The following is a 23188-nucleotide window of genomic DNA, read 5'->3' as shown; positions in this document are numbered from 1 at the left end:
CGCTGCTTACTTAATCAGTGTGTGCCAAGACAGAGCTCAGAGAAATTACAAAAAGGACACATCTGAGGGCTCCAAGACACACTGTTTAGCGCAGTGATCACCCGAGCCAGTACAAAACAGGTACAAAATGTTCCTGTTTCAAAACAAATTCACTTGTCCAAACCCCGATTCCACACTGTGCAGAGCATGATGGAGCTGAGCCCCTAGAAACACTTTGCCTCACATCTGTTCACCATTTTTGCTTTTTCGTAACATTTATGAGACAAATCCATGGTGTCATGGTACCTTAAAAGTACCAAGAGAACTAGGCTCAAAGGTAAGCACTAACATGAGTTTACCTATTGTGGTTGCTACTATGAAAAGTATTATTTCAAAGCGAATTTGTGGGACTGAGCTCTCATGTTCTTAAAAACAGACAACATTCTTCCTAGTTTACTGTAATAAGTGAGAAAGACATTGAGAACTGTATGTCCCAAAATAGTCAATAAACAAAACTACAAATTGAGGCTGTTGCATCACGAGACATTCTGATTTCACCCTTACTAGCATGGTTTTATATATTCATGACACTTCAAGATATGCTAGTAAATGTTCTTCAGCATACTTTATAAAAGGAGTAATACCTGACATGAGACCTTATTCCAGTGCAATTAAGGGGTTTTTTTTTGTTTTTTTTTTTTTGAGAAGGCTGCTAGGAAACAGAAATATGAAGGAAGACATGTCACACTTAGACTGTTTGTGGTCTGAATGGAGAGGTCTAGGAAAATATCTTCCTGAATGAAGCTGATGTTGGAAATGGCAAGAGATCTAGATGAGTTCTTGCAGTTCTGTGCCTCAGATGACAGCCATACTTTGTTTCCTTTAATCTCTCCCCAGGAAGCTGTTTTTCCTAAGCTGCCTCTAAACACTCTTGAACTTCCCAAGAATCAAGAAGTCTGGGCCATGCATTAGTGAAAATGTAATCAGTAGGAAGGATGAATGAGGCAGTCTGTAGTTCCTAGGTGCTGGTCACTCCCTCACATGGTCCTGTGATCTGTGTTATGCTTGTGAAATACACATCTTGTACATGAGAAAAACTTCAGTATGTTTTTGTTAGTACATAACAAAAAAAACACAACAACATACCACCACAAAGCAAAAAACAGCACAACACAAAATCCAACAGCTCAAGTTAAGTTTGCTTTGTAGCAGCGATGTGCTCTTGAGTTGCTATTTCTAAGAATGCTAATTTGTACTGTGCACCGCAGTATAGTGCCAACAGATATTTGCAGTAGCTCAGCTCCACTGTATCCACACTTGTTTACATAACAGTGTAGAATGAACTCTTACTGTGGCCTTAAAATGTGCAATTGTAAAACAGATCTGTTACCTATACAGTTTGTGTAGGTCACTGTGGCACTGCACAGACAATGGGAAAAGAACAGGTCTTATCCCAGTGGACTGTAGTAGAGATGTAACCCCAAGAGTCAAATCACAGAAGTCTTAATAGAAACATACAATACAGGGGTGTAATGAAAAGAAAAATACTTCCTTGAGTTGTATGTTTAAAGGCAAAGTCTTAAATACACAGTTGGCACTTGTTCCTTAGCAACAATGCTCATCTGAGCCATTCAAACATTGTCATGTTGTAAAAAGATACCCTCAAGGAGAAAGGTAATATGAAAGGAGCTAACATCAGATTTAAGGGATGCCATCCTGTCAGTGCAAAAAGAAAAACACCAACAGATTTTATCAGCATCACAAAGCCTTCAGACAACAATCAAGATCATTTTGAATGACCTTAAAGATCAGAACAAAGAACTTGTATTTTCTTTCTCCCCGCAGAAGAATCGCAAAAATAACATTTAAGTATATTTTCAATAGTACTACAGGAGTACCATAAAAATATAGTTAAGTCTTCTCTTCCTTCTGTGCCCATAACAGCATGCCTGTACTCTATGCTGAATGCAGAAGAGTCCAAACTCGCTCTTTGCTCTGCGCTAGATTTTCAGAGAGAGAGCTGTAATGGACAAATTTGGATGCAATAACCTGCCTGACACAGCAGCTCCTCCTAAAGGAGTTGAATAGCTAGCTAATATACCAAATCAAGAGCTGATGTGTATTAGTATTATTTATTCAAAATAGCTTACTGGCAAGTGTTCTTTTCACTGGACATATTAGATGGGATTTGTCTACCTGTACTCTGAGTTGGCTGCTGTTACAATCTGTGAGAAGGAATTAGGCACTATCAGCATGCGGCTCATCACTGCTCAGAAGCAGGTGAAGTGAATCACACTTTCTGGGGTCCTTTGTCATTTTTTTTTTTTTTAATTTTTTGACTAAAAGGGAGCTAAAAATAACTGCCTGAGAAAGACCCATCCCTCGCAGATACCTGAAGTTAAATGAAAGCTACCCATTAGGTGGTTTGCAAAGCAAGACATTTACTTTAATCATTTCAAAACACGTCATATGTTTCCCACATATCTTGCTAGATCTCTTGTCATTAAAGAGCTCAAATATCAAAGATCTCCAGGCTGTTTCTTAATGTGTGAACAGCTACCATACCTCAGTACATTTGTATATTTCTGAAACTTAGACCACCTATCTTTCTCATGAGTCCTCTTAGTCCTATTATTGCTCTTACCTGTAACTCTGGTAGATCTTTCTGAATATGCTTATTGGGTGTTGGTGGCAAGCTGTCAATAGTGGTGAGCCTCTGTTAGAGGTCAGAGAAATCAGCACAAAAAGCCAACATTGGAGCAGGTAATCCAGCAGGGACTAAAGCCCCATTGAATGATTAGCAGTGATCAGGAGCGTACAGCTATAATAATGAAAAGATGGTAGTTGTAAATGCCCAAAAGGTTATTTACAGGAAAAACTCACCCATACGGATGCCTTCGATCTGCTGGGACCACTGAGGCAATCTCCACTGAGGAGCAATCTCCAAGAGATGCTGCCTTAGTGGTGGTCAGCTCTTAAATGAGGTCTAGAGGAGGTGGAGTCAAGCTCCACCCCTTCCAGGAGCACAGCTACATTACTCTCACCTGTGCTCCCACAGCTGACCCAACACTTGCCTCAGCTGATTAATCAGAGGTTCAGGCTGTGATTACCAATTTCCCATACAAGGGGAAAAGTGTGATGAGAAAAAAGTGACAGAGAAACTGCAATGAACTAACTACACTCTCCTCCCATTCCTCATTCAGCCACTTCTCTAAACTGCTCACTGCAGTCAGGAAGTAGAAAGATCAGGGATGGAAAAGTGAAACTGTACTTGGGGTGAAAAAGGGGGGAAGGATGTTTTAATGTCTTTGTTTCTCTCTATCCAGACCTACTTTAATTGGCAATAAATTAATTTTCCTGGAGTCAAGTCTGTTTTGCCTATGACAGTAATTGGTAAGTGATCTCGCTGTCCTTATCTTGACCCACAAGCTTTTTAATCTTATTTTCTCCTCCCATCCTATGGAGGAAGATGAATGAAAGCCAAAGAACCACAGCATGTCCCTCATTTCGGTAATGCTACTATAGCTTCTTCCATAGCATCTTTTCCTTAGTACAGCCTACAGCCATATTAACTTTGTTGACTATTGAACACCTGGAGCAAGTGTTCTCAATGCACTCACTGCTCATGGTGATACTTACATCATTTCTTTGAAGCATGTGCTGAACATTCAGGGTTCTTTCCTCCATGCACTGTTCGTGGCACAGAAGGTAGGGGAGAGATGTTTGCATGTTCTTTACATGTAGCATTGAGAGCTACTGTATTTAATAATAGGGCTAGCAAATGAGTATCTGTAACTGCCAGCTGCTTCTCCTCCTCTTGCCTCAGCTCACTTCACCCCAGCCAACCAAGACAGTGCCTGGCAGTGATTTCTGGCTACAATGGCTAATGGAGGTTCCCCATCTCACTCTTCCTTTGACTTCTGGAGCACTGGCCCACTCCATCAGAAGCTTGACTGAGGCAGTGAGATTACACCACCTCACAACAGAGGCAGCAGAAGAAAGCATCTCCTAGGAAGTGCATAGTGCGAAACCATGGTTAAACTAAGCTAAATTTAAGCTTATTTAAGCTTCAGTAAGACTTTGCACTTGATTTGCTGTAGCACAGATGCATGTTCCTTTCTGCTGGCTCTGATACGGGCTTACAACCTATACTAAAAAGAAAGTGACTGCCTGGCAGCTGGTTTTCTTTAGACCATTTTTTTCTTTCTTGTGTAGTGGCACCATATAAGCATTTGATAATACACCATTAGACCAGTTCTGTTCTCCTCAGTAAAAAAACAAACAACAAACCAACCACCCAACAAAATAAACCAGTGCTGTTTAAACAGAAACACTAATTATGACAGCACAGGAAAGACATTTTCCAGACAAACATGACTACCTTGAACAGTCTGCAGTTCTGTCATTTTCTGGTAGATCCTTATTTTCAGAAATGAATTGATTCATAATCCTAGTCTATGTTTAACCTTTACTGTTGCAAAAAGCCTTGGAGTGCAGTGAGACTGAACAAAGAGATACCGAATTTGATCAAGTACTTGACAACCCTTTTGCTATGGCTTTAGACATGACCCAAGTATGATTTAGGCTGGAATTCCTTGAATTCAATGGGAATTAGGTGCTTAAAATTCTTCAAGAGTCCACGCTTTAGCTCCTCTGCCTCCTTTCTTTCATTCCTCAGAAAATGATAGCATACATAATGACACTGCCTCATGCTAGGTGATCATTAATAGTGACAAAATGCTATGATAAAAAAAAAATCTAGATGAAGTGCTGCTGTTGCTCAGTATGGATCTTAGGAGAGGAGTGACAGTATGTTCAAAACAGAATAAGTAGAAAAAATGTATGCAGTTATTTGCATATGCTGAAAAATATTGAAGGATGAGTTTTTTGGAGTCAGAAATCTGAGAAGGATAAGAACTCTGTTCATGTTCTCTTCTTGCTGAGCAGTTTGGCAAAGCTGTTAGTCTTCACTGACAGAAAGATAAAAAGCACTTTTCTAGTGGACTCGTATTGCCTTAATACTAGATCTGGAAATAATATGGTTCATGTGCACAGTACCAGCTCTGCTGCTCTTGTATTGTTTGTCGTTCAGCTTGCAATGAGTACACTGAACTTCCCCACAGCATTATGCAGATTCTGCTCTGTACAGGTAGCCAACAAGTTTCAGCACATGTTCTTCTGATATACCATTATTCCTTATGACACTCTGACTTCCTAACCCATGAGTTAGAATGGCATCCCGGTGCTGTAATAGCCTTAGTTGCAAAGGCAAATGCTAGGAGTTCTAAAGAGTCCCGGGCCTCCAGTTTCTTGTAGGGAAATACAGTAGGGACAGCCATGGGAGTTCATGCTGTACTCAGTGATCCTCCATGAATCATGCACAACAGCTAGTGTGCTCTGCCTACATCCCAGGCTCACCCATAGTTCTGATTTTGCTCAGCTCCCAGTCTCAAGCTCTCAGTGCTTTTATTGTATGCAGAAATTCATTTTCAGTATGACAAGTAGATTTTGGGTGAGAAATCAGGTGATCTGCATTACTTCAGGAACTTTTTATTAACGTAAGAAGTTTGATCCCCATCTACTGTCCTTAAGCTTGCTTTCTCCTCCACTATTACTGGTACCAATTTACTGCTGCCTTCCCCTGTAAAGAGCTGCCATAGGATAGCATTCCATTTGTAGAGCATGGTGTAATAATTATGGACCTGAGATCCCATAGTAGGGCCTTCTGCTTAGATTATCACACTGTCCTAATCACCCCAGTTTGAGGGAGTTGGGCAGTTCACTGTGGGTAGCTCTGATGACCTCAAGTGTTGATGGTCCTGTCCAATTTCTCCACAAGGAAAGTTTAGTAAGATGCTGTTGCTTTGTGATACGGTCCCTGAAATTTCTAAATTTCATGTGAAACAGACATTTATGTCTAGAAAAAACTCACTGTAAAATCTGAGGTGATTTTTTCATAATTGCATCTGGTTGACCAAATGTTCCTTTGAATGACAATAGCAGGTTTCTGCTATCAAATTGTTCTTTGTAGCACAGTTAGCTAAAAATACTTGCTTATTTTTCCATTGCAGGCACAATAGAAGATGGCAGAATAGCTCTAATGTCAGACTGTCGCTTTTGTACAATACTGTACTGGAAGTCTTTTTTGTAAAAACCAAAATTGAATGCTATGTTTTTATCTCAAAACTGAAGAAAAGTGATTTACTTTAGGTAGAAACATGGGGTTATTTAATGCTTAAGTGCAGGAAGCTATAATGAGAGTAGAAATACACTTAAGGAACCCATGGGGATTAGCATAAAAGAGTAAAGAATTGTAGGTAGGAAGAGAATAGTGAGATATAACTGTATCAGTGGTTCACTTTCAGAAAGCACATAGTACTCATGCTCTAAGGTGGTGGAAGGATTTGAGGGTGTATGGGAACTGTTGCCTTTCCAATCCTGTATTGCCTTTCTGCTGTGCTAATCATTTGGACTGTAACAGGGGGGAAAGGGAGACACATGGACTCCCTGCTGTGTTCACCAGCACTGGTCTTTCAGCTACCATTCAGTGACTTTGGGCAGGAAAATATACAGCCTTCTGTGGGTTTGGTGGTTAGGAATGCAGCTATTTACATGCAAATGAAAAAAAGCCTGGCCTACCTGTTAGTCTTAAATAAATCACACAACAATGAATGGATTTAGCTTTTGTAATTTCTAAGACAGATGGGGACATATTAATTGCAGAAATAAATTGTTACACAAGATTACCTCGTGTCAGTCAGAATCCAAAACAGATCCCTGGTTATGGGGTAGGGGTGCAGGATACATACATGGTAATAGCAACGTATGTTCATCAGCTCTGAAATTAAGTGTTGAAATGGAATGCATTTGATATATTATGTGAAAGAACTGTGACTGGAGACTAGGCCATAGTGACTGAAACAAACATATGGAAAGAAAAGGTTTAACTTGTTGATGTGTGAGGAAAAGAAATAGTATTTGGGGTGACCTAAATGCAGAGGAAAAGGAGAGGGAGGAGTTAAATACAAAATTCTCTTCCTTTCCTCTTCACTTGCCAAGCCTGATTGATGGAAAGTTTGTTGGTGTTGTCATTGGTGAAATGCATTCACCATGCAGAGAAATGTAGTTGGACTTTGTCAGTTTTCAGCTCAGCCAAGGGAATGCACAAGGAGAAACAGCAGAAAGAAAGGGAAGGAAGTATCCTACAAAGGTGTAGGAGTTTGAGTCACTGTCATAGAGACAGAGGTAGCACTTAAAGGCTTGTGTGTGGATGAAGTTTAAAGAATGCTTGATTTGGACGAAGAAGAAAACAAGGGGAAGAGAATGGCAGGGGCCCAGTCTGCGCCTCTGTGAGGCAGGAAAAGAAAGATGGTGACTTGGTAGGAGAGAGGACAAGATGTTGGAGAGCAAAGAGCTCCTAATGTACTCCAGAGTCTCAGTTTTGGGTGTTACGCTGTGTGGAGCCAAATGCCACAAGTTTGGCTCCACAACCTTTGTGGGTCCCTTCTAAGCTTCCGTGATTCCACAGTTCTTGAAAAAGCAGCCTCTATTTTAGAATCCACTGTGGAAAAATGGATAAGAATTGTAGCTCTTTACAGTCTGTCAAACTGGAGGACATAAGAGCAGAAAAGCATCATCTTTGTTTAGTTTGTAAAGTCTGATGTCACAACATTGGTGCTGGTTATCAAAATTAGTCCCCTGGCCCCAGTCTGATGGTTTTTCAATAGGATAAGAAAGGACATTTTAAAGTCTGAGTCTCAGCTGCATCCTTTAGCTTTTACTTAAGTGTTTCTAACAGTCTTACACAGGAGAGTTGAATCTCCTAGACACTGCTGTGTCTAGCCTTATTGTAAGCTATTCAACATGAGAATTAGAAAAAGAGAATAAAAGGCAGATAAAGCTATGGCAGTTTCCAGTATCTCTTCATATAACACTTACCTCAGTATAACCTACTCCAAGCAAGCCTTCTCTAACCACTGAACAATGGTATCCTTGATTTATTGTATAAGAGGCAGTACTATTCCTATTTTACTCAGGGTAATTACTTGCTGCATTTAGATGCTTGAAACTCAGATCTCTGCTATATCTTGAAAAGTATATGCATTTTTATATAACAACTACCTGTAGCTAGATGGTTAATATCAGAAGTTACTTTGTAAGAGGAAAATAAATCCATCCTGTAACTTAAAACAGTTGCCAATTACTCAAGTTGGGAATATAGGAATTCCTAGAAATGATGTTTCCCAGAGGATGTAATCAAGTGAATTGATTTGATCCTTAGAAAAGTCTCCATGTAAAACCCTGCGAGTTGCATACCCACACCATGCTGGAAGCAGCTTGGCTGGCAGAGAGACATGGGCTGTCTGCAGAGAACTCAGCTCACAAAACTACCCGATGCTTAACTGCTTTTCTGGCCTGCTCAGCTACGCAATATTCCTCCCATTAGCTTTGCTTTCAGACAAAAGAGTAGCTAGGTACTGCAGGAATTCTTTTATCTGAATCAATATTCCTTTTAAATATCCCTATTAAAGCAGTAGCACACTTTGATATAAAATGCTATTCAACTTAGAAAAAAGGAAGCTCCCCTCAGAAGCTGTTAGATGTGAGCACACATGCACCCGGAGGGCAGCACCGAAGGACTGGAGTTGTGTACTTAACATCCACCTGTTTTGGCATAATTAGCAACTTATACTTTCTCCTTGTGGGTACCAATTACTGTGGGAATAATTGCATCTGATGTTTAAGAATGAGAATTGTGCCTCAAGAATAAATTGGAAGTCACAAAGTGTCTTATGTTCAAGAGCTGTTAGTTTTGTGGTGGCAAGAGGATATGACTCTGGAGAAAGAAACCATTCCCCTACAGAAATCAATATAGTTTGAGATGGCTGCTAGGAAAATAGTCTTACTTTGGTTCCTAAGTATGAGAACTGAAACAAGGAGAACAGAGAAAACAGAAATTAAAAAGATGCTTCTTTATCATGTCATCTTATTCAAAGTAAAGAAGCCACAAAAAGTTTGAGCATTCCTCTTTGGTAATGTGTTACTTAAGGAACAGCTGAAAGTAGTAAAATTAACATCCTAATTATGCTACTACAGAAATAAAACTACAGGTTCAGAACTGTTTAGCAAGTGGAAGTAAATCTGAGCAGGACTGACTAAACAAAGTTAGAACTGAATTCTGGTCTCCTAAATCGTATCTCAGACTCCTGTGAGCAAAACCACACCTTCAGGCTATAGAGTGTAACTCTACTGTGTTGTCTTTAAGTCCCAACTTGAGACACCTCAGCTCACAAAATGTACGTGCTGAGTTTTCTGTATAAAAGTCTGTCTTCTGTCATCACTGCAGGCATCCAAACACCTGTGTCATGTTTGTGTTCTGCATTCTTTTGCTGCTTAAAGGATAGCTTCTACTTTGCCGTGCTTTGGAGTCTGGTGCAATTTATTTTGCTTCCATTTCAGCTATCATGTTCTGTAGCAAAGCCTTTAATTGCTCTATTTCCCCATCTAACTTTCTAACAGGATTAATTCTGTCTTATGTCTTAGCAGTCCCTAATTAACATGATTTGTCTTCACAATTAAGGACTCCAGGGTATTGCAGCAAGACAAGACTCACTGCTCAGTACATCTCAGCAATAGTTAATGTGTTCTTCCACAAGCAGAGCAATTGCTGTTAGGCAGCTTCAAGGGGCTCAATTAGCTGCAAGGCAGTTATCAGAAAAGCAGAGGGGGAGGCAACATGAGTATAGACTAGCTTTGAACTGTGGGTGCTTGATTGAGTGCAGACAGACAAGAGAGATGGACCTTTACACTGCTCTTAGACTGTTGCTCTTCTGCTAAATTTGAGCACCCTGAGATGGGCATTGCTGGCACTTATTTAAACTGTGTGAAGGCAGAGGCTGGAAAACAAGTGAGTGTCTGATCTATCTTCATGCAGTAAAAGAGTGCCAGTTTGAACCCTTATGCTAGAAGCTGAGACTTCAGTGTCACAGATGCCTGACTCTTGCTCCGTGCCTGACAAGACAGAGCTTTCCCTGGTATAGACGATTAAGAACAAACCTCAGCTCATTGGTGAGAGCCTTTCTCAGAGTTCTTGTGAAATCACTGCATTTGCCTTGTTATTTTTCACTGTTAGACAGCTTTTATTTTCAGGACTCTTTGGGAACTGAAGGTACGAGAAAAGCAAAAAGCTTTCCTTACAGCTTTCAGGGCCACTCTGAAATGAGGAGGGGGGCTGTTTCCAGAGAGTCTACTTTTGAAAGTTATGGGCTGGTAATATTTGGATGAAAAGACACATCCAAGTTATTTTGATATTAATAGAAATAAACTGAATGGCTCAAGGTTTGTCTGGTTTTTGGCTGTACATCAAGAAAACTGAAAACTTATTTCTGGAGGTGCTTAAGAATTGTGAATTAAGATCATAATCTTTAAAATTAGAGATTTTAGTGAAAGCTTCTCTCCATCTCCTTGGTTCTTCTGGCACTTGGACCCTGAGCTCCTGCACTGGGTGGGTGCAGAGCAACCTGGGATGGGGGAGACAGAGCCAAGCACAAGCTGATGTTCCTGCATGGCTAGGGGGGAAAGAAGGGAATAAGCAACCAGCTTAACAGTGAATGGCATGAATACAAGGAATACATGGCAGCAGAAAAAAAAACTGAGAATAGCTGTTTCCACACAATAGAGCTGCTCTGTTACAGAACAGCATGACTGCATCCACTTCAGGCAGAAGAGCTCATAGAAAAGAGCCCCGTGCCATAAGAGTTGGTCATGCCTTTTGTTCTCCTGTATGCTTATTGTTATAATTGGAAGCCAACTGCGCTATTCCTCTCAATACTGGTATACTTAATAAGGATGCAAATTGAAGACAATTCTCTCCTAATTTCATTAGCAAAATTAAAAAAGCAAACATCATGCAGAAGGAAGGCTGCACTGTCTCGGTCCTTTTCATATCGGTTCCCTTCCCTGGCAGAGGAATAAGTGACATGACCTCCCTGTCTGTAATGTGCAGACAGCCTGTTGCCTGCAAATGCATGCCTCAAAATGCAGAGCACTACTGGAGGTCTGCGTTAGCTTTCACCAAGCCTGTCTAGCTGCAAATAAGAAACGAGCCAAGGTCTTATGTATGAGGCTCAAACTGCTGTTGTTAAATTGCTGGCTGTACCTGCATTACAACTTGCTTATATCCAGCAGAGTATCTTTTTGCACCACAACCAGCAACACAGGTGTCCCCAACAGCTATGGTGCTACCTGGACAGCCAGAGGTTCTCAGGTGTCCCATACAGTAGCCAAAACATGGCAGGAAATTAAGACAACTGGTAGCAAGGTGCTAACATTGCATCAGGAAGATGGGAATGAGTGACAGATCTATTTTTCTGGAGTTGATCTAAGCATTAGTTAAGAGTGAATGTGGCTGATAGGTATTGCTTGTTATGTGTTTCTCATTTCATACATGTATGTTTCTGCACAGTGTTCTGGGGGTTGACCTGCTGGAGAGGAAGCCTGTGTTTCCTGGTGGACAGCAGGGCAGCCATGAGCCAGCAGTGTGCCCCAGTGGCCGAGAAGGCCAGTGGGGTGCATTACAAAGAGCATGGCCAACAGGATGAGGGAGGTGGTCCTCCCCCTTTACTCTGCCCTGGTGAGGCCACATCTGGAGTGCCGTGCCCAGTTCTGAGCTCCTCAGTTCAAGAAAGATGGGGAACTTCTAGAGAGAATCCAGTGGAGAGCCACAGAGATGATGAAGGACCTGTATGGGATGTTTAAGATAACTGTTTTTAAGTGTCAAGAATGTAGCAGAGCTGCAGAATTGCAGAAAACCAACAGGAAAGCCACGGCTGAAAGCTGTTTGCAGCCTGTTCTTCAAAGTTTCTGAAAAGGCAGAGGTCGTTTTTGTTTGTTGTTTTTTTTTTTGCCAAAGATTAAAAATGAGACAAAGCTCTCATTTTTGATACAGAAGCAAAGCTATCTTACATGCACGTGGGCTGTGTGCTGTAGATGCTACATAAATACTGTCAAGTCTGTTCTGAGCACGTGACACAAACCTTCTAATAACAGTCACAGAGCACTGGCACTACAGCATTGTGAAGCAGCTGTGATCAGTCATGAATATGCAACTTTTTGGGGTGCGCTGTGCATTTTTCACATAGTTAGGGATACCAGAAAGCAAACCCTTCATCAAGCTCACCTTATACAGACGGAGCCACAACAAACCCTGTGGAGACAAGAACTACAAACACCAGCTTTCACTTGCCAAGTTACTGTATACTTCTGTCTGCACTGAGTCCAGAAGAACTGTGTGGAGTCAGAATTCACTTCAAGTGTCCTTCCTATGTGGAAGGAGGAAATAAAACCATGCTGACAAGAGCTCAGCAAAACATTTTTAATAGCAGGCCACAGAAGAAAATTCATGAGCTGCTCTCCATGGCAACATCTAGGCTCTGTCACGTTTTCCTGCCTCCACTCTTCCCTCTTCTCCCTCTCCTACTCCACCACTCCTCGTTTCCTTGCCTGGGTTCTGCATGCAGTGCTGCCCGTGACAGCTGGCATTTGCCACCAGATGTCTGCAGGCCATTGATTTTCCCCATGACAGCTTGTGGCCACAGAATTACTTACTCATAGTTCATTATTCTTGGCCTGTGAATTTGGGGATTGGGATTTTCAGTTCTAAAAGGTGATGTCTAGGACCAAGCAAACCTGCTACTATTTAAGCAGTCCATGGGTTCCGCTCTTCTCCCCTCTCGAACTGGACAAGTCACCCATCTGTTCTAGCCCCTTTTCACTGCATGCAGGCTTGCTTTTTAAAAATCTGGCTAAAATACCTTTAATTCTAGAAGAAAAGGGAATAATTGCATTGGCCTCTATGTTGATTCCAAGGCTGAAATGAATTGCAAGGGGAAGGACTTACTGAATACCACATTCAGTTTACATGTCCTCTTGCAGGCAACACCCATGTTTTATTGATGCTGCAGCGTCACAGTGTAGTCTTGCCATCTCTACTTTCTTTAGACATCAAAAGAAGCCCATCCAGCATCCACCAACAGAGGAAGAATTGCTGCATATGTGATCTCTGTGCCCTGGGCTGAGCACTAATGCTTCAGTTCTCCCAGCTCACTTAGTGCTGAGAAGGCCAAGGGCACACTGGCTTGTGCAATCTTTTTTATACAGATAGCTGCGAGTTTTAGAAACTTTCTTTCCCTCATCATAATCCATAGAGTTAGAGACAAAGATTTTAATTGATGCCACTAATGATGAGGCCTCCCCATCTGAAACGATTCTTTACAAACTGGAGTATAAAATGAGTTTGGGCCACTCAGGGCCCCCAGATGTCTCAAACAGTAGATAATAGAGTCACTGTAACACCAAGCAAACTGCAAAACTTATTACCTCTTTTGTGCTATTTTTCTGACTTACCCAAGCAAGAACCAGCATATCACTTTTTCAGCAAATCCACAACATCTGCTTCATATACCTGCCAACACTGTTTAATGACAGCTAATAATCATTTTACTTAAAAAATTCAAAGGCACACTAGACATGTCCCCACACAGAGCACTCCCCTGATACAATACAGGTATGTCTCCACCCCCACAAAAGACACACTCATTAATTACATCTCCCACCATCAATCCTTCAGCCTTCGTTGTTCCCACAGACACCTCAGATGCCATTCCGCTCCCTGCTCTCCCACACTGTGCTTGTGCTTACTAGCAGCTGCACACATCCTAGAGCCTTGCTCTAGATCCTCAGTCAAAACACGGGTTGTTTGTTCCCTTTGGGAAGCAAGAAAAAGAGCTGCTTACCACCCTGATTCCTCACAGTAATACAATAAATGATTGTATATGGCTCCCAAGCTTAAGACAAAAGGAAAAGGTATTTCCTCAACCGCTTCCTAGCTCCAACCTTCATGCTTCTATGGGGTAGGGAGCTTGACTAGCAGCAGCTGTGTGTGCTACCCTTGTTTGTCTTTCCCTTCTTCATGGTGTCTACAGCTGCTTCAGAATGGAAGCCCACTTCCCTCTGTTACCTCTGCAGCGGCCCAGCTGTATGAATCTGCAGACTGCTAGTACCAGGTGAGCTGTTTGGCTCATCCAAGTGCTTGCAATGAGCTCTGATGCCCTTTAGCTAAGTTAACAGACTTGCTATGTGGCACATGATGTCCTTTCTCCACAACCTCCCGCTGTGTCCCCACAGGGGTTGTATTAATGCATGATTCACTTACTACTCAGTGTAAAACCCAGAAAACCAGCAATTCATGGGTCTTCTGTCCTCTCCTGCTGGTGCAGATATTCACAGGGTGTGTTGTCCTTACTGTGAATTTTGTCCTGATACAGAAGAAAAAAAAAGAAAAAGCTCTTAATGTGCAACATGTCTCTGTTTAGCCCTGGCCCTGACTCCAGCCTACCCACAACCTCAGTTTCTGAGTTATCCTGTTGTTTCCCACCCATGGAACAAAGCAAACCATGTCTGCTAGTGCAGTCAGCTCCTACTCAGAGCTAAATAGAGAAAGCACATGGTTTAGAGTAATGCCAGATTGCACCAGGTTTGGGCTATTTTCTGTTGAGTAGATATGAGAAATGCTTCATATAACTTACTTATCCCATGTTATGCTGGCACGGCTGTAGAGACTTTTAGTTTTCATTTGCTTGCAGCCTTAACAGTTTGTGTTCGCTTGTTACATTCACAGCCTGAGATCTTTTGGGATAGCTTGTTTAACTGGCCAACATAATCCCAGTTGCAGTTTTCTTATAAGTGTTTAGGTTACAGGCTGTGGGTACCCCTTAGCTGGGATGAGGAGGTGAAGGCAGAGTGCCCTCACTGGTGTGGCTACACACTATCAGCAGATGCAGCTTCTCTTCCTCCTCTTCAAGAATGTGCTTCCAGTTGCAAACTCTTCCATATTTGGAAACGTGGAGCCAAGAGAGTGTCTGGTGGGGAAATATGTTTTAAGACTTCCTTCTGCCTCACATTTCGAAGTGAAGCTGAGGCTAAAGAAGTGCATTTCCTCCAGCTTGGGTGCAACACAGATAAAATGCTTTTCCTCTGAAAGAAATTATGTTGACTAGAAGAAAACTGCTTCTTTTTTATATATCTGCTGGCTTGTCTCAATTCTTGATTTAAAAATGCCAACCACATCCCAAATGTTAATTAATCTTAACTAATAAAGAAAATGCTTTGGCTCCCATGAGCAGGAAAGTGGTCTGAATGGGAATCCGGAAGCCAAAGCTCCATAGAAAATCCCAGTTTCAGTATCAGTTCTCCCTCTGGACACAGACACCAGCTGCCTTGTTTGCTTTTTCCCTTTGGAATGGGACTGGATAGTATTAGCTGAGTCACTGCTGTATGTAAGGGACTCATCAGCTAATTCAGCACCTCACTCTAATGATGTAAAATTATTAAAAGCTTCACTGGAAGGAATCAAAGCTGTTTCTTAAGAGTTATTGCTCATTTACAACCTTTTTCTTTTTTTCTTCTAACACATTTTGGAAGAGCAAAGGTAAGGTGAGAGGGAAGGATTTGCATTTCCATTTTAAAATGAGAAATGCATTGCCATTTGGCAAGATTTAGCACCCTGATGGGACAACTTGAACACCCAGTTCCTGACCTTGCCTCAATCCTGCCCTATTTAATCCCAGATCATGCTACAGTGTAATTCTGAAGAGAACTGTTTTGGATGCACAGGGGAGTATTCCAGTCCTAGTCTGAAGAAGCTATGAAAGAAAATAAGGTGGGGAGAGCAGGGCAGAGATCTGGGATAATCATCATCATGGAATCATTAAGGTTGAAAAAGAGCACTAAGTCAGCTTAGTTCACCATGTCCACTAAGCACTGTCACTCAGATCCCACATGGAAGGTGCCAAAGCCAGCAAGCCAACAAACCTCTCTCTGCAGCAGGGAGGCTGATGTAACACCATTTGGGATTAAAGCCATTCCCCCTTTTCTTCTTCCCAGCCCAGCAGTGCTGAGCTACAGGGCTGCCTCCCACTGCACCCTGCTGCAGCACTGCAGCATGGCTGCTGTGTGCTGTCTGCAGCACAGAGCAGGTGGGAGGATGATAGGCATGCAGCAAGAAGGCATGTGGGTTTGGAGAGCTGGTGGGGTGTTAGGACTATGCTGGAGCTGACAGCTGCAGAAGATGGTGAGATTAAGAACAGGCTGTGGGCAGCCTTCCTAGTACATTAACTGCCTGTTCTTGTGACCCAGTAAGTAAGAGACAGAGCAGCAGCAGAGAGCATCTGTCCCACCATCCTGGCAGAGCAGGATAGTGTCATTTTGCTCCTAAGCAGAACCTCCTGCTCTGTCTGGCTGCTTTAGTCTGCAGGATGGATGCAAGCTGAGTGTTTCCTGCCACCACCTGCAGCCAAGTGACCCCCTCTATCCCAAAAGTTCAGTAAGGCATCGGTGTACATCAAAAATGAGCGTACTCATCAGTTTAGCTTTTCCTACCCTGTTAAAACACTGCCAGATATCAGTTTGTGACTGAGGGGAGCATTATGCTGAGCTGCAGTGCATCAGTAGCACCCCTTCTTTAAAGTATGTTCCTTCTGGAGAGGTATTAGGAGCAGTATCAGACTGACAGTTTTCACAGACATATGTCAGAGATGTACTGCTCTGTACAGCCAGTAGCACTGTAAGTCTGGGTGGAAATTAAAGCTCTGTGGAGAAAATATGTGCCTCCGTTTGTCCTCTTGTACAGTGTTTGCAGATCCAGTACAGCAATAGGAGCAAGATGCTCTGAAAAGCAGATTTAGAGGAAGAAATCTGGCATGAATCTGTGGCTTCACTATGTTTTTTATCTGCTTCCTCCATAGGAACGTTTGTATCAGCTTTCACTGTGCTGTGTGGAGCCCGGACTGATCTCCCCGACAGGCACATATGCTGTGTCTTCTGGCTGAACATTGCTGCTGCGCTGATCCAGATCCTGACAGCAATTGTGATGGTCGGCTGGATTATGAGTATATTCTGGGGAATGGACATGGTCATTCTTGCAAGTAAGTACAGTGCAATATCCACTCTACTTGCCTTATGTTGCTGGGACACAACTTATGCCTCTGCAGCCCCCACGCAGCTCTGTATGGTGCAAGAGCCAAAGGATGGGCTCTGCAGGCTGATGAGAAATAGCAGGTAGAAGAATTGTGGGAGTGTTTAGGGACACTCATACCCATGCTACCCTGTTGCATGTCTCTTAGAATCTTCTGCTCCTTTCTGAAACATTAGAAGTGCAGGAAGGGATAAGGACCTCAGCACTGTAAGCTCTGTTGCCTGGAGCCCTTCCTCCCTGGTTTCATTGGTGAATGGCTTTGAACAGGAAAGCCCTTTTTCCCCTCACGGCCCATCTGCACCTCTCCAACAGCATCAGACTGTCAAAAAAGCCCTGGGGATGCTCTAGGACCTTCCATCTCTCCTACACCCTTTAAGGATCTGGAACATTAGTCTCGGGAAAGAAGAGGAGAGTCTTTCATTTAACATACGTAAGTTAGGTCATCCAGCAGGTTAACCACATATTATCACTCTAGAACCCAGACTTATCACTTTACCTGCTCAAGACTTTCACTGGTGTGCAATGGAGGATCCTTTCTTATCACACAGCAGAGAATAACAGTGGCTGCTTCTGATGGAGAACATCTTATCAGCAGCTTTTGCCACTTAGTTTGCAAGGGCTGCAGGTAGTCATCTCTGCTGACCTCTGTCGGACGAGGAAGGAGGATCTCAGGAAACTCCCAGGCTCTGCAAAACAATGAAATGAGTGGAATTAAAAGGGAGGAGCGGGAGACCAGGCACATCATCAGCTGCCAAACCCATGGGTTAAACCCACTTACCAAACCAGCTGCTGCTTTCTGAGCCAGCCTCAGTTTGCGGGCTGAGTTCAGGGTGATCCCCACACAGAGCAAACGTTGGTTGTTAAAAGCGTGAATGCCAGTGAAACAAAAGGCTTTCCTCAGGACACAGGCAGCACTACACTTTACTTTTCCCTGCAAACCAGCTGCCAGGTTTCATCTCAGACACATCTGTGTGTCAGGGGTAGCCCAAGCTATTGCTGAGGATAAAATGAATGAGTCCTTTTCTGTGGAATGGCTTTAAGAACCTGCCCAGTCCGTGTGTAATCAGGTCATTAAGTGTTTGTACCTACACACACCAGTGCTATTGCTCTGTTGGATGTCCTCAGCATGTGGGGCACTGCAGGCAAAACCAGTTTTGCAGTGGCAAGCACCTGTTCAGATGAAGAGCTGCAGCTAAAACTATGATTTACCTTTCTCCATAGTCCTGCTCGTATATGGCACAGACACGGGTAAGCCAAGCAGGGAGCTGGCTTTGGGGAGGCTCCACCTGATTTTCTGGGTTGATTGCTGGGGAAAACAATTACAGCTTCATCTGGTTCCTTCTGCTAGAAGAGAAGGGCAAGTAGAACTTATGTGCTTCACGATAACCAACTCTATGTAACCCAACAAGTTGCAGCTCTCAGCAGTTTCTTGCTGCCTCATTAAATAGTCAGGTTTTAAGCTTCTTTACAATACAGAGGAAATCATGGAGCTCTTGGTTAATGGAGGATAACAGAAAATGTCATTTTTCAGTCAAAGCAGAAAGTGATCCATTGTGCTCACTTGGATCAAACAGCATGCCAGGGATGAAGTGAAATGGTTTGGGTTTGTTTTTTTTTTGTCTTTGTTTTCATGTTGAAACAAAACAAAGCAAAACCAACCCCTCCCCAAAACAGTCATTAAAAAATGAAACAAGGTTTCAAGTGCAAGTAAGGAGGCATTTCATCTAAAAACACCACTACACAAAATATTTTGCTCTGTTTGGGTTTGGTTTGCTTAAAAGGAGAAACAAGTTGTTTGTGATTCGTTCTGCACTGGGATAAAGCTGCGAGCTGTTAAAACTTGAGTTTGCATTTTGGCTGGGGAGAAGTTAAAAGGTGCCAATGCAAAGCCCTCCTCTACTCTTCCTCACTATTACATGGCTGAGCCCATGCATCCCTGTGATAGCACCATACATTCAGGTAGCAAGATTTTGGTGGGCTAAAGGACAATCTAAGTATGCGATATCCCAGACAAATGTGCTGGAGTGCTTTTGCTCTGGATTTCCATGCAGTGAGGGATCGGATCCTTTTTGACAGGCTCCAGGCAGAGCCCATGTTGCAAAGCATGTTTGTGTTACTGGCTGGCAGAGTGCTGGGCAGCAGTCAGGGAGGCTGGTTGCAATTCTCCCCTTCCTAAAGCTCCCTCATTCTCAGCTATTGAGAGAGGAGCCCTGCTGGAGCCTGGTCCAAGAGGGGAGCCTTGAGGATAATGTCACACTGCCTGTCTTTAATGAGGGGGAAAATGAGGGGAATTATAAGTCAATCAGGTGCACTTCAGTTCCTGGAACAAGTAATCAAATGGATGACTTGCATGCATTTAGGAAATAAAAAGAAATAAAGCGAGAGTCAGCCTGGTTTTGTCAGGAACAAGCTGTGTCAAACTGGCCTCATTCCCTGCTGTGGTGGAGGAATTCATTTTGTGAATTGAGAGGATGATCAGACGTACATCTTGACTTTCAGACACGGACACTGTGTCACACTGCACTCTTCCAAGCAGGCCAGGAGACACGGTTTGTGTGGAAGATTTGAGAGCATTTCTCTGAATACTTTTTTCTTTAATTTGTTATGAAATTGAAGCTACAGTGAGAGATATTTTGTTTGGCTCCTCCTGAAACTTGTTCTGCTCAGTATTGTCATTCAGGACTGGATGATGGTGGGCAAGCAGCCAGTACAGCAAGAACTGGAAGAGGGCTTCTGCCCTCTCAGTCAGGTGTGTGCAGCTGTGCCCATGGCTGAGTGAAGGCACTGTTACCTGCAGCTGCAGAGGATGGGGTCTCCTGCTGCAGCAACCTTTGGCCTCTCAAGGACTCACTGACAACCAGTAGCAAGAAATTACCTGTGCTCATACTGCCCACTCATCACTCCTTTGCTAATTGTGTTGTTCAGACCCTGCTGTAAGCACCAGATGATTGCATGGTCACTGCACTGTACATTTGGCTCCCAGAGACTTTAGCTGTCACCAAGGCTCATCTTCTCCATACAGGGCCCATCCCAGGGTAGGTTCTGCAGTTGCTCTCATTAGGAAAAAGAATGGAAAGTGTTGAGAGACTCAGAAGAGCAGAGCATCCCCAAATGGCTGCTGACCCTCCATGAGATGGAGTGAATTCTGAGGGCAAATTGCTTACTTAGACCCATTATTGTTTTTTAAAATCCAAATAGAGCTGCACCTCAGGCTGTACTCAAGGTAGGCAGGCCAAGATACATAGCACCCACATGTTGCCTGTGGGTACGAGCCAGCCTGCAGAGAATCCATCAAGCGTAGTTTTCCTGGTTGTAGGACTACAAACAGATGACATATTCTAGGCCATTCCTTTTTCATACAGCCCATGCAATAGCAGTGCCACTGAGGAGAAGCAGCGTCACCTCTTGGCCTTGGAGGAGTTCAGCTTAGGGACAGGAACATCAAAAACAGAGGAGGATTCCCCTGTGCTCTCTAAACAAGAACCCAAAACAAAGACAATCCAATTCAAACACAAAGATCTCAGATAAACAGAGCCTTGAAGAGGTCTAGCCCTGGTCTGAACGTTCAGTTGTAGAGCAATGTTCTCTGTTCACTCCACAGCCCTGATTTATCCATTCTTTTCTGGTTCTTCATGTGTTTTGGATATATTGTCTACAGTTACATTTCTCCCTCTCTCTTTCTTTCATGTTCCTTTGCCTCCTTTTGTTCACCATCAAAGTTTCACAAGGTAAGTTTGTTTCTGTTCCTCCTCCTCAGCCTTGAATCCCAGGGCAGACCCCAGCAAGCAGCGGGTACCTGTCTGGGGTGAGGAGTTCAGGGCTGGCTGGGGCAGGTGCTGCCCACTCCCAGCTGACATCCAGCTGTGTCTGAGTGCCTGTCTGTCTGTCTGCCTGTCTCTGTCTGTCCCAGTGGATGTGGGGGCACAGGAAGGATGCTGCCTCTGGCCTGCAGCCGGCATCCCCAGCCTGCGAGCCGGGTGCCCACATATCCCAATGATCCCACAGCAGAGGGAGGATGCCTGAGCTCTCATTGGAGAACCAACAACAGCCCACCAAGGTGTTGGGCAGAAGGTGTCAGTGTATTGCTATGGCTGTATGACAAACCAGGGTCAAAATGTTTCCTGGTGCCCTGGAGCACACTGCTCTGCTTTCAGAGAATCCTGAGCAGGGACACAGTCCCAGGGAGGTGGTTGGTCAGACAGTCTGTGTGGGAGTCGGTTGCCTTTTGCCTCTAAACAATTTGGTAATGATTTACAGAAGCACAATTGCAAGTAAATGTGGTTAAGTTGTTGATTCAGGGCCCAGATGCTGATCTTGGAGCTGTCTGCTTTACCAGACTGTGCCTCAGCTGTATCGCTGCACAGGCACACAAACAGAGCACTGCTTTGCACAAAACTCCAATTGTTACATCACGAGTACAGTGGCTGTTTTCCCATATAAACTATTTCATATGACAGATAAGTATTTTAGTAACTAAATTTATCATTGGAGAGCTCATTTGACTTACTCTGGTCATGTAAAGAGAGATAAAAGCTCTGCCATTGCAGCTGGCTTCCAGCCAGTTGCAAACCAAGAGACAAGCCTGAAGGGAGTTCTATGGTGTGTTATTAAAGGCAAGGCTGCACAAACAGCAAGAAGTGGGGCCCTGGCCCTGAGGAGCTGTGGTGAATAGGAAAGGACACTTGAGCCCTTGCAGGTGCGGCTTGTATACAACTTGGTGGTGATGTGCACTGGATTTGCTACTGAAAAGCTCCATTTTCCCCGCTGCTGCTGTGCCCTGACCAAAGCACCTCATTCTGCTGGCCTGAAGCAAAGCAAATGGGTAATGAAGAGGCAGCGAGAGCCTGTGAAGGACTGAGGTTACTTGCCCTGCAGCCACAGGCACCCCAGCACTCCGGAACCCCTTGCAGAAGCAAAGCCAAGCACTGTGTCTGCCACCAGCATCTGCAGGGCTGTGTGCTCAGGTGGCCGTGCCCATGGTGAAAAGGGGCAGCAGGGAGGTGGCAGCCCCAGGTCTCCTCACAGGGGTACCCCACGCTCCTGGTACAGCCGGCTGCGGGCCCTCCATAGGGACTGGCACTAACCATGTTCCCTTCCCATCCTCCTCACAGGCTCCAAGGAGCAGGGAATCCCACAGCAGCTGTAGTGGCTGGGACAAGTATGTTCAGAGAAACACGGCGAGCGATGTCCTTGGGCAGCTGTAGGCCATGGACCTTCTCATTACCCTTTGTCTCTCTTCTTCCTTTTGTTTTGTGCCTGCCCCCGGTCCACCTGCCTGTCCAGCGGAGCGGCGGTACCGAGCACCCGAGGGAGACTTGCACTGACTGAGCAGCAGAGATGGGGCGAGCGCACCGCGCCTCAGGACTGGCCCCAGCGAGCCAGCGATGGGCGGCCGAGGAGGAGGAAGAAGAGGGTGCCAAGGGGAGGGAGGCCCCTGGGCAGGGTGGCACCTGGTCAGGCAGTGGCACCAAGGGGGTGGAGATGCTGCGCTCTCTGATGTCCCAGCAGGAAGTGGCCAGAGCTGTTTTGCCTCCTGTTTCGCTCGCTGTTAAAGAAAACCAGTTGTGAACATCAAATGCCAAGGAGCTATTAATAGATATGTGTACAGTCTGTAAAAGCAAACAAGTTGTACAATTTTTCCCCTCCAAGAAGCCATTCTTGACTGCTTCGTGGCAACAAAGGGCTCAGCCCGGCCTCCTCTGCTGTGTATTTATGATGCTCGGCAAAGCTCTATCATTGCAAACGTCCTAGAAACGTGCTTCCTGTAAATCGTGTTGTGCTGCTGAACTGAGTTGGGCCATCCCCTCCTTCGATCCACGGGCACCATGCAAGCATCTGCCCCCACCAGCCCCGGGAGGCTCCTGCAAGCAGCAGACAGGGCACCCCAAGCTTCCAAAAGCTCCTGCTGTAAAGGCTTTTCCACCTCTTCCCCTGGGAGGGATGTGCTGGCAGTATCTCCTTGCTTTGGAAATGGATCCCTGCAGTGCAACCCACGGTACCGGCTGACACTGCAGCTCTGCTCTGCTACCCAGGGTAAGTACTGGGGCCCAGGTATCACACATTCTGCAGTACCTGTGGTCTGCAGCCTAAGGCTCTTTGGGCACGTGATTAGCAAGAGAATAAGGTATAAACTAGGAGAGAATGGATTTAGGAAAGAGTCTTAAGGTTAAATGTAAA

General features: G+C 44.1%; 1 protein-coding gene across 4 annotated transcripts in view; it reads left to right on the top strand.

Annotated features, from left to right (window-relative positions):
• Positions 1 to 23188, top strand: part of STUM (stum, mechanosensory transduction mediator homolog) — a 37310-nt gene that overhangs the window by 8978 nt on the left and 5144 nt on the right. For 2 of the 4 annotated variants that reach the window (XM_085542903.1, XM_032443639.2), the window contains exons 2-3: positions 16782 to 16961; positions 22295 to 23044. In XM_085542903.1, coding sequence (XP_085399029.1) covers positions 16782 to 16961; positions 22295 to 22335 — 221 coding nt within the window. In that variant the 3' untranslated portion in view covers positions 22336 to 23044. Of the gene's footprint in view, positions 1 to 16781; positions 16962 to 22122; positions 23045 to 23188 lie in introns of all 4 variants that reach the window. The other 2 variants (XM_085542904.1, XM_032443640.2) reach the window with 1 other exon arrangement.

This window comes from Coturnix japonica, chromosome 3 (assembly GCF_054131305.1).
Source record: "Coturnix japonica strain WE chromosome 3, WE-NBRP24, whole genome shotgun sequence".
NCBI lineage: Eukaryota > Metazoa > Chordata > Aves > Galliformes > Phasianidae > Coturnix > Coturnix japonica.
The sequence above is the reverse complement of the archived record's forward strand: the minus strand, read 5'-3'. Positions and strand labels throughout refer to the sequence as shown.